General features: G+C 39.6%; 2 protein-coding genes across 3 annotated transcripts; one reads left to right on the top strand and one right to left on the bottom strand.

The window, feature by feature from the left end:
* The first annotated feature begins 381 nt into the window (after positions 1–381).
* Positions 382–2,353, top strand: ppp1r3db (protein phosphatase 1, regulatory subunit 3Db). 2 transcript variants are annotated; one of them, XM_015045166.1, is made up of 3 exons: positions 385–996; positions 1,076–1,357; positions 1,808–2,353. In XM_015045166.1, the coding sequence occupies exons 2-3, from the start codon at positions 1,082–1,084 to the stop codon at positions 1,958–1,960; spliced, it is 429 nt and encodes a 142-aa protein (XP_014900652.1). In that variant the 5' UTR covers positions 385–996; positions 1,076–1,081; the 3' UTR covers positions 1,961–2,353. The 2 variants fall into 2 exon arrangements, with proteins under 2 accessions (XP_014900651.1, XP_014900652.1); XM_015045165.1 differs by having other exon boundaries at positions 382–996; positions 1,076–2,353.
* Positions 2,354–7,335: 4,982 nt separating this feature from the next.
* On the bottom strand, positions 7,336–11,345 carry LOC106955159 (phosphatase and actin regulator 3-like). Its single transcript, XM_015045167.1, has 5 exons — positions 10,716–11,345; positions 9,484–9,545; positions 9,257–9,397; positions 8,833–8,909; positions 7,336–7,879 (listed from the first exon to the last, which is right to left on the bottom strand). The coding sequence occupies exons 1-5, from the start codon at positions 10,804–10,806 to the stop codon at positions 7,864–7,866; spliced, it is 387 nt and encodes a 128-aa protein (XP_014900653.1). The 5' UTR covers positions 10,807–11,345; the 3' UTR covers positions 7,336–7,863.
* Between the last annotated feature and the right edge of the window lie 148 nt (positions 11,346–11,493).

Below are 11,493 nucleotides of genomic sequence, written 5' to 3'. Positions count from 1 at the left end.
AGCTGAATTTGTTTCCAAAGCTGCTTCTTTTTAATGTTAGCCTCCTCGACGCCAGCCTTACTCTTCCTACTTTCCGCCATATTCATGGGGTATTACGTCACGTTGCGTCTCCAAAGACAAAACAAAACGAGAGCTGCCAATGGGGCGCGCGCTCTGACAGGCCGCTTAAATATAATATCTGCTTCACTTACATTCCAAACATCTGAAACTGGTTTATGACTTGACATATGACTTAATTAAGATATTTGTAATTATCTTAAATTAAATCAAAATCAAATCAAATTTTAGCACATTTCAAGGCATTTCAAAGTGCTTTACATCACAACACAAAAACACAAAATCATGCAACAATCAAAACATTACATTAAGTCAAATTACCATTCGGGATAGTAAAAATGCAGTTGTTTAGAAAAAATTCGTTTTTAGATATCTGGAATGTAATAACTTATAGTCATATGAAACAGATTTTATGTTAATGTTCGTTGTTTAATAAAGTATACCTACAAAACAAACATCCTTATGTCCCAGTTTTTCCTTTTTTATGACAGTGTGAAGCAATAATCTTCCAACCCTTTAACGCTGTTTGATTTCAGTAGCTATAAATAAACAAGAAAAGCCTCTTCACTGCCCTGTTGCTATTAATATACAGACCTCAACCCAAGTTCACGTCTCATGTTATATGTCAAACACTGAGCTCAAACACGAAGGGGCCACAGATTACAGTCTGTCTTCATGTCATTATAGTCAGCTCTGGTGCATTTATTGCTAAACTGCGAGGCTTCTCGGGTCTTTCTTTGGGGTCTTCTGTTCTTGGTGCCTTGTGGGAACTTTGCTAATGTGTTGCACCCTACCTCCTGTAGGGCTTCTTAGATATGTGCTTGCAGGTGTCATCTCCTCCTAGCTGTCAGGTAGCTCCAGCTGGGTTCCACGCAACTGCAGGACAGCAACACGGTCAAGCAGCAGAGAGCAGCTCAACAACAGGACACAACTGGGAAGGTCTGGTTCTTCTTCAGCATATTTAGCATATTTAGCAATAGTCTAAATGATTATTGTTGTTATTATGTTGAATTTACAGTGAAAAATGCCTGGGTCAGCTGGTGAGAAGAACTGGAGCCAAGCACCAGTCATCACTGGTCCCAGCAGACCGACCACAACAATCAGACTGCGAGACATATACAATCCAAAGCCTCCATCTCCAAAGGCCCCTGTCCGGATCCGTCCGCCATCTCCGAGACCTGCCTCTCTGAGCGAACGAGGTCAGCAGCAAACCCCTTCAGACAATCCCTCCGTCCGGAGGAAAAGGGCCCAGTCTTTGTCTTTGGCTTCAGGAAAGAAGAGAGAACCTAGGAGGGTCCAGGTACGCTTTATGGATGCACTGGGTCTTGATCTGGAGGAGGTAAAAGTCTTCAGATGTCAGGAGGACCCCCTGATACCCCCACATGTGATGTTTAGGCTGCTGATGAGCTCTGAACTGACTTTTGGAAAGTCACCTGAGCTGAACATGCCTTACTTCAGACCCTGTTTCCCTGAGCACCCGGGGGGCCTGCCAAACTTCCAGAACTGTGTCTGCTCTAACAAAGTCTCTCTGGAGCGGGTGATGTGCTCAGACCAAGGCATAACAGGAACCATACATGTACTTAATTTAGCTTATCAGAAAGAGATCAAAGTGCACTACTCTTTCACCAACTGGAGAACGCAAACACACACATCAGCTTTGTGGGTATCAGGTGGGTACCCTGGCGACTGTGGAGCTCCAGGCACGGACGTTTTCAGATTTCGTCTGCCTGTCCCGCCCTTCATCTTGCAGCCAGGAGCCATCCTGGAGTTTGCCATCTGCTACCGTGTGAATGGATGGGACTTCTGGGATAACAATGATGGCAACAATTACAAACTGGCATGCCACAGTTACAAGGTGACCGTGCCGAGGGAGTGTGAGGACAGCATGCTGCATTTCACCTGAGTGGCCACATGAGGGGGCTAGCTCCTGTTAATGCATGTGGGAGGACATGAATAGCTTCTGTATGAACTCTTATTTTGGTTTTCAAAATGTTGGAATGTTACTCAGTTCATCTGGACGTTTACCAGTTTGGACTTTTTCTGCATTTTTTCCCAGACTACAACGCAACTACACAGCAAATGTTATGTTATCAGCATGTAGCACATCTAATACTGTATTCATATACTGAATATTTTGCATTCAGTATATGATTACTAATATTAAATTGATAATTCTTAATTACAGATCATAAATTCCTTTTTCGTTCTAAAATGCTTATCATCCAGCAGATTAATAAAAATATATTTGTAGGATCTTTTTTTTTCTCTTTGAAAACTTTGTTCTGCCGTGAGAAAATAAAATAAAGACCTGGAGGAGAAAATAAGTATTTGTGAAAGAGAATCTTTAAAAAAAAGTAAAAATCACATTGATCTTCAAATAATTTCCTTGCATTTGTTGTTGTTGCACGAAATAAGAATTTGGTCATTTACCAACCAGTAAGAATTCTGTCTCTCACATTTAACCTTAAAATTTAGCAAATTGGAATTAAGAAAATAAGTTGGCGTAACAGAAAAAAAAAAAAAACACGTTTTTCGATAAAATGTTTTGGCACTAGGATCAGGTGTTTTTTTCCCCAGCCTTATCAAAATTAGTGCATTTCACAAAACTGCAACGGAGATACTTTTTTCACATCACACCAGTCACGAGATCAACAAGTGGATGTCGCTACTGACAACGAAAACAACAAGAAGTGGTGGGTAGGATGATGGCGTGGCATGTTTTTCAATAGGGGTTCCATTTGTGTCAAAAGTAAGTAGAATGGAATCCCTTATCTAAGGACACCAGGGACAAAGTGTAGACCTGGACCAGGTCAGCATGGGCGATGATTGGTAAACAGGTTGGTGAGACAATTAGAAAATCAAAGGACATCCAGATGCCTGTCAGTCTCCCTTACACTGGGGCTCCATGATGGATCTGTTCTACTAGACCTCATGGAGTATCAGTCATCATGAGGAAGAGAGATCAGCACAGGACCTACTAAATGACCTGAAGAGAACTGGGACTACTGTCTCAAGAGTTTTCATAGTAACACTGTACCATCATGGATTAAATCCTGCAGTGAGTACAATGTCCCAATGTTGTTTTATTTATTTATTTTTTTTGAAAATCCATTTTCTTTGTGGAAATAATGCTTTTCATTCCACTTCTCAAGTATGCACTACTTTATGTTGATCGGTCACATAAAACCCATTAATCATATCTTGCCTGTTGTGAGGTATGTAATGAAGAACCTCTGCAGTCTCTTGCAGAAATGAAGCAGCAGCCGGAGCAGTGAGGCTCGTTTCTGCTGAAGCAAACAGAGTGTTGACCCCACTCCTGTGGGACTTGTTTGGTTTTATAAGGAGGATTATGGGGAGAAAATGTTTGCTTGACCTTGGATCACAGACTCACACCAGCCTTTCACTGCAGCGTTTCCAGAAATGTCACAGCCCAGATTCCTGAGTGCTTCCTGCCTGGCCATGGTTTTAGAAAACACTCTGTCAGCTGGACTAATCACTGCAGCTGTGTGACACGCTTCAAACCAGCCGTCATCTAAAGCTTGGCAGATTTTACAAAGGGTGTAGTAGACATCAGAGTGTTTTACACAATTTTGAAAGAAAGAAAGATTTTCATTTTAAACTTTGTGGGAGGAAAAAAAGCTTTTTGGAACCCATTAAACATAATTCATTTTATTGCATAGTTGTACTTATTCTGATGTCGTTCAAACACTAGATGGCAGCACTGCTTTACTTAGCGATAATGTTCATGTTGCTAAGCATATCGGAACTAAAACCTTTGTCAGTTTGTAAAGTTGCTGTCAGTAATGCTACATTAAAGTCTGGATCAGGACATCCTGCTTTAAAAAAATCAAAATTACTCAAGTACTATGGCGGAACGTACAAGTGTGTTTTGAGTATCATCATCATATGTCAGGATTAAATTCATATTTTCTATCCTTAAGCAAACGACACATTATTAGGACATACCTCAGGATATACTCAGTTAAACAAATTCCTTGTGCAAACACAGCTTTTAGATGTTGTAACTTTAAAATGTGTCTATCTAAGACATGGATGTTAATAATAAATCAATATATCTAATGCTCATTTTTGCTCCCTGAAAGAAAGGGTGGACTATTTACAACTGCAAACATACACCCAGTGGACGTTAGTGGGAGTTTTATTTTATTTCTGACAAGCAAAATGGCAACATGTCTGAATGCTACATACAGGCTAACAGCTAGCATCTCTCTATGCAGATGGAAAAAGTGATGTGTATTCTGAGATTTCTTGATTCTATGATTCATGATCTAACCAGAAGCAAAAGTAGAGGAGAATAGCACCATCATCAATTGTTCATTATAACACTGGGTTACCATGGAAACTGAATGCAGACTGGCAGATCAATGCTTTTGCTAACTAAGGAGTTATAATGGCTTCTTAGGAAAATCCATCTTCTGTTCAAGAGACTTAGGAGGAAATGCTCCTTTCCCAGGTTCTGTTAATTCAATTCAAATCAATTCAGTTTATGCTGGTTAACAATAAATCAAATATATAAGAGATTTAAAATTAAGACTTATTAATTTGCCAAGGGACAGAACATTAATTAACATTGTATGTGGTGTGGTCAAATGAACTAAAATAAACACATTTTTTTCAGTACTCAATATTGTCAAAACCTTATCCTAAAAAACTTAACATTAAACATATCAACACACTTAGTTCCTAGAGACTTTGTGTTTTTTTACTTGTCGGTTTCTAAAACACATTTTACTCCCCAATCAAGTGTACATTATAATCAGAGTTTTTATTGAAGCTCAATAACCTGCCAAAAGCCACAAGATGTCTCTTTGGAGGAATGTTTAGAAGATCTGACAGAACACGCTATATTATTCTAAGTACTGTACATGAGATGACTATGTAGCATCTAAATTGCTATTAGGCTACTGGTTGCTGTTGTTCTTGGTAGGCTTTGGTTTTACATGTGCTTAATCACGATTCATTATGGTAAAGTTATTTATTTCCTTTACAATGTCAAAACCTGAACAGAATCACACTCTACTTTAAGTAGCCCCACCCCCTTTCAACATACTCAATACACAAAATAAAATGTCCCCCCTAATGGAGAAAAACACAAGAAAACAAGGTATATGGCTCCTACATGACACTGTTAATTTAACAAACATCTGTGTAGATGTAATTTAGAAGTCACATGACCATGCTGGAGTAGAAGACAGTCCAAACATACTTAGATGAATTTAGATGTGGCGCTTGTTGAAGCCTACGTAACAAAGCACCATGTTAGGAGAGTCAGAGTGATGCTCTTAGATCTGAAAACTTCCAGCTATTACAGGTTACGTAATGTGGCGTGTGTATTTTTGGGATAATGGGCACTGTAGTTTCTGTAGGTTCCAACCATTTGTTTTATGGATTATCAAGGCTAAAAGCAACAGGTACCGGAGGGGCACTCACTCGTAGTTGCAGTGACGCAGGAGTCCAGAGATTTATTATTTACAATGCTCCACTTATTTTTAGGCATATAGGAGTTCATCACTCTCACTTGGCTCAAAACTGCACAACATATGTTCAGTGTGTGTGTTAGCTACGGCCCAGTCCCATCTGAGGAACACCAGGAAGTAAGGGATATCCCCCTCAGACGTGATGAGAGCTCCCCCCCGTTCCTCCCACACACCTCCACGCTCTTCCCATCAGCCACCGTGGTTCTCAGCCAGTAGCTGCTGGTTTCATTACTCTAAACGGTGAGGGGGGGCCGGAGTCCTCCAGATCAAACTGGACCTGCCACCTGTTCTCACACTACCAGCACCACGACAATGAGGTCAGGACTGAGTCACCAGGATCAGAACACGCTCGCCCCATTAGGTTTTTCACATTTTGTTACATTAAAGCAAAACAAAAAAAATTCTAATTGTACTATTAAGATTTTATTTGACAGAACACCAAGTAGTGCATAACTTTGAAGTGGAAGGAAAATTACACTCTGTTTTAATTATTTTTTCCCCACTAATAACCCAAAAGGGGGTAATGGCATTCCGCATGCTTTACTTTGTTCTAAATATCTAAATATTTAGCTGGTAAATTAAACATTTAACTTGCTATTTAAAACTGTAGTTTGAACGTGACATTTATAAATGCATGAATAACATGGTAAAAATTTGACTATTAATTTGTAGCTAAGTATTTAGATTTAAACTACATATTTATCTCTGAGCTAAATATTTTATTTCAAGCTAATATTTAGTTTGTAAACTTAGTTTACTCACTCAGAACACATATTTAAGTTGGAGCTAAATATTTAGATTACCAACTAAATATTTAGTTTGAAATATGTGAAATATTCTGTAGAAATGCACACCACATAGAATTTTTCTGTCCACTTCACAACTGACTGACCTACAAAGTAATTATTAGAATGTGGCCGTAACATAACAAGAGGTGAGGTGACCAGACCGGGTTTGGTTTGTTATTGTTGTTATATTTCAGTCTCAGCTCAGCAAACAGGTTTTTACTCTGTGAAAGGCTTTGCAGTGATCTCATGAACCACCAACACCGTCTGAGTGTGAAGAATCAGAGAAGGGAGATCACAAATCTCATTAATCCTCAGGCAGGGTGATGCAGCAGCAGCACATAGACTGGATGATTGAACAGGCCCAGTCAGGTGAACTCGTTCTTGTGAGGGAATTCAACCGGGCTAACCCGCTTACCAGGATAATAGTTTGATCAGAAACGGGTGACTGCCTGCATTTTGTCCAACAAATGGTGTTAGTCTGGAGCAACAAGATGAACTTTGCTGCCGTTTCATTATTTGCTTCATAAACAGTTTAACAGTGACTGAGGTTAATCACAAGGCTTTACAGCCCAATCATGAGACAAATGAAGTTAACCTGCCCCTTATACTGGCCTCTATGAGAAGAACTGCACTTCCAGTCACACGGTCATTTTTAGTTCATTTCTAAAGTCTGAACAGAAAAATTCAGTTTATAGTGAAGGTTCTGTGAAGGTTGGGTTTTTAATAAAATATTTGCAAAAATACACAGAAGGCAAAGATATGGATGGATGGATGGATGGATGGATGGATGGATGGATGGATGGATGGATGGATGGATGGATGGATGGATGGATGGATGGATGGATGGACTTTCAGATCTACAAACTCTTGAATGAGATTCCAGAAGTTTCCGTTCCAGACCGTGTAGGAAGCTGACCTACTTTAGAAAACTCCTTCCTGCTTTGCTGTTCAAAGCCTCACCGTCTGCATGCAGCACACAAGACAAACTCAGTTTGTTACCAATAGAAAACTTGTATTGTGCAGACAATAAATAGTGCTTACAAAGGGATTTCTGTCTTGTACACCAACAAGGTCTCATTAAGAACATTTTACAGTCTTGATATGAAACTGATCGATTGAATCGTTGAGACTCACACACGGCTCAGGGATGTGACTAACGTTACTGGAGTGGGACTGGTTGACTTCATCACATGCACCATCTCCCCTTCCGCTCCCTGCCACTAGTGGCCTCAAAAACAAAGTCTTTGAAAATAGTCTGTTTACAAAAAGAAGTCCCTGCTGGTCTGCTGGAGCTGCAGGGCAGATCTTTGTCCTTTCTGCTCCTCTGACCGGGCGGTGAAGGAGGAGGGCTTCCCCTGAGCGCAGGTGGAGCGTGCTGCATGCCGCCTCTCCTACCAGCAGACTCCCTATTAGAGACATAGCCTCCAAGGTTTGCTGAACCCAAATATCAGGACAGCCACTGATGCAAGGTCTTCTCTGACAGAACCAGATTTAAGCAACTCTTCACAGAAGAAACCTTGCTATGGCCGGTGGAACCTGCACATAAAGGAGATGAAACAGAGCAAATGTGTGAGTGAGATCTTAAAAACTAAAGTCTGTAAAAACTATTATTAGCTCCATGAACAATGCTGCTCAACCCCTGCTAATTCAGCTACCGATGACATAAGCGAAACGTAAGCTGAACAAGCGAGGACATTTATTACTGTGGCGAGCCGGGCCGAAGCAGCACAACTTCTCATCTCCTGGGGAACGGGTGAGGATAAATTTAGGCCCAGCTCCGCTTGCTGCACACTTATCGATGTCAGACAATTGTACAATATCACAGTGACCCTGTTACACACCCAACCACTGACACCGATTAACTGAATAATCAATTAATCAAATAAAATAAATTATCACATTGTGCAGATTTTTTTATGGAATATTAGAAATGTATTAAAAGACGAAAATAAACAAAATTATTCAGTTCCTTTTTCAAATAAGAATAAAATATGTTTAACCTACAATGCTGACAGCATTGCTTTAGTGAATGCTGAGTGATTTGTAGCAAAAATGTATTTGCAGCTACTGAACGTCAACATGGGAAAAGCTCACCCATTTCTGCTTGACTGAACATCAATATGGTGTCGAGCTGATCTGGTGATCAGTTTTAGATTAACAGATTAATAATTGGATTGCAAAAGGTGATTAATAAAAGTTTTTTTCTAAACAATTTGAACTGGGTGAAGCTAATGCTGCCACCTGAGTAGTTTTGGGTACAGATTTACAGACAAAGATTTTTTTTTTACTAAGGAGCAAAAATGTATATATTTCTGGTACAGTTTTGTCTTAACTACTGCTCTGAGTGTTGTTATTTTAGCAAATAGCCTTTATTGACTGTATACTCCAGTTGCCGATTAACTGACTACTAAATGAGTTGATTATTCCAACAATCGATTTGTTTGCGATTAATCTGATTAATCGCTTCAGTCCAGTCGTCTTGTGCTCACCTCGTCAGATGCTTGCTAGAGGAATGAACTTCCATCTCGTTGCTTTTGAACTCGTTCAACTCCTTCCTGATCGCCGCCTGGAGAACAAAAGCAACATGAGGCCCAGCTGGTGAGGCTTAAATAGAGATGAAGAATCTGTTTTAAGGCAGATTATGGGGGTAAACATAAGAGAGATTTTACCCAGTTAAAACATTTTGTTTTCTTAAATAATAAAAAGAAACTCTACATAGATTTTCTATTTTAAGGTTTTTTTTCATAACACATTTTATGTTAGACCTCTGTAGAATTTGATGGGATTAACCTTTTTATTTGAAATTATGTTGGTTTAATTGGCTATAATTGACATTTCCCTTACATTTCAGAACCTTCTTTAGTAAAAGACGTGTATCTGGGTAAAACAGAATTGGGGGGGTTTAAAGGCTACCTTGTCAGCAGCTGATAGTCTGGTCCATGGCTTGTCTGCGCGTCTGTCGTAGTCCTGAGCTTTGGCCACTTCCACATAGTCGCTGAAACGGATCAGGATCTTCCTGTCCCGCAGCTCATCCACGGTTGGCCTCTGGTTGAGCTGCAGGAGAAAGGTGATTGGTCAGCAAAGGCCAAAAAAAAAATAAAAACATTAATGGTTTGTATGTTTGCTTTAATCCGTCTTACCTTTCTGTTGAGCCGCTGCTTTATTTCCCTCCTCTCTTCCTGCTCAATCTGGTCATTTCTCTCTGTTGAAACAGAAACAACAGAAGATTAATACCAACAAACTGAAGTGAATGACTGAGGAGAATTCAGAGGAAATATATACACTTCCTAAAACACCTCATGATTGTAACAAATGCAGCTCTTCATTCTCTCAGCAGAGAGATGTTTGGAAGCTACAGAGTGAAACCAGAGCAGGTCCACCACCACATTCAATGCTAACTTCCTTTTAATCAATTTTTTCCACAAATGTATTCGTTATTTTAGCAGATTTTGTTGCTCTTATGCATCCTTTTCATAGCTGTTATCAGAGCGGTAGCGTGTTGCTGCTGTGGAGGATGAGGACAGCTGCTGAGGGTTCACAGGTGGTCCAACACACCCAGGAGACCCAGATCAGCACAAAATGTGGGTCTCTCACATGGTCATTTCATAATGTTTCTGTAGTGACGACAGCAGGAACGCAATGCCATAAATTCTTTCATATTAGCTAGCAAAAGCTCATGTTTCTCCTTCACAAGTTAGTCTGCAGAACCTGGATCAAATAATATGACACGGCCAGAATTATTATAGAATAGTCTAGGCCCATACTAATTGGTAGAAATACTATATGCAAGTAAACTAAAAAGCACAAAATTTAGGAAATGCCTTAATGTGGTTTAAAGCTAAATGTGGCAGTTCAGTTCCAGATGTTGCATTTGCAGCTTGTAAAATATTTGCTTCGTTCCTTTGTTTTATTTTTATTTCTCTTTGGTTGTTCTTCACTTCCAAATGAAAGTATTTTGAATGTTTAGTTTATAGAAAATGGGGCTGCAACTAAGTTTTACAACATAAGAAAATATTTGATAGGGTATGTATATATCGGCAAAATAATAGAATACTCTTTGTTTGTATTTGTTGGAATTTATTTAAAATTACAAGATTAAAAAAGTTCTCAAGTTAATTTATTACAATTTATATGGTCTATGGAAAATGAAATAACTCAATTGTTAAAACACTAAATAAATTATAAAGCACACTATTAGGAAGTGGAAAATCATTATCATAGTATAAAGCTTAGTAACTTTTAAACTAATAGTAAAAAAATAATAATAAAAAGATTTCAGCGGTCTTTTTGAAAACGTTTCTTAACTTTGTAAGAACTAAGTCACTCATGGGTGTGACGGTATTAAAGTTGCATCCAAGTCCCGGCTACTTACGTTTTAAAATGTTCCGACTCTCCAGTTCCTCCACAGCCGGTCTCTGGCTCAGTCGCCTGCGGAAGAACACCAGAATTACGTTCTGGACCATCCTCACACCCTACAAGTTGTTCAGCCTCTCCGCCAGCTATCACCACTGCTGCCGCGCTATGAGCGCGAGCGACCGCTGGGAGCCGCGCGACCACTTAGCGAACAGCGGGTCCCCACCGCGGCTACTTTCTCTACTCCAGCATTTTAAACTCCACATCGGGAAGAAAAAGTCCGGCTGCGCGTTAGACAGCACCTTTCCTTGCCGAGAAAGTAAAAGCGACCCTTTTCCAAAGAAAGCAGAACAGGCTGAGTATTCCAAGCAGCAGCGGAGGAGTGGCGGTGCCGAGTAGACCGACTGAATGACTGGGATGCTGCGCTGCTTCGCTGCCTGGTTTTCACTACATGCTCAGTGCGAATGTGAAGGGTGGGTCGGAGGAGGAGATTCCCCCTCCCACACACACACACACACACACAGGAGTACACATTGTGTTTGTTATAAAATTGTCAGGTCCTTTTACACAAAATATTAGACAGGAAACCAGCAAAACAAGACATAGGAAAAAACCCATTTCACAGATTAAATAAAACTTATAATAAAAAACTTATAACTTATAATTTAGTCAATATTATAACTAAATATTAGTTACATCATAAACATGTCTATGGAGTTAGATTTGTTTCACAATTATTCAATCAAAAAAAAAATCATGTCAAACAAAAAAAGTAGTATTCAATCAAAAAAAAAATC

This window comes from Poecilia latipinna, unplaced genomic scaffold, assembly GCF_001443285.1.
Source record: "Poecilia latipinna isolate Pla-1442-1.1 unplaced genomic scaffold, P_latipinna-1.0 Scaffold711, whole genome shotgun sequence".
Lineage (NCBI taxonomy): Eukaryota > Metazoa > Chordata > Actinopteri > Cyprinodontiformes > Poeciliidae > Poecilia > Poecilia latipinna.
The sequence above is the reverse complement of the archived record's forward strand: the minus strand, read 5'-3'. Positions and strand labels throughout refer to the sequence as shown.

What these genes read in the sequence shown, in the direction of transcription:
- ppp1r3db (XM_015045165.1), top strand. Translation starts at nt 1,082, where the DNA reads ATGCCTGGGTCAGCTGGTGAGAAGAACTGGAGCCAAGCACCAGTCATC.
- LOC106955159 (XM_015045167.1), bottom strand. Translation starts at nt 10,806, where the DNA reads ATGGTCCAGAACGTAATTCTGGTGTTCTTCCGCAGGCGACTGAGCCAG. An exon ending in GAGTCGGAACATTTTAAAAC is followed by an intron (nt 9,546 to 10,715) that starts GTAAGTAGCCGG and finishes CTGTTTCAACAG; the next exon opens with AGAGAAATGACCAGATTGAG. An exon ending in AGCAGCGGCTCAACAGAAAG is followed by an intron (nt 9,398 to 9,483) that starts GTAAGACGGATT and finishes TTTCTCCTGCAG; the next exon opens with CTCAACCAGAGGCCAACCGT.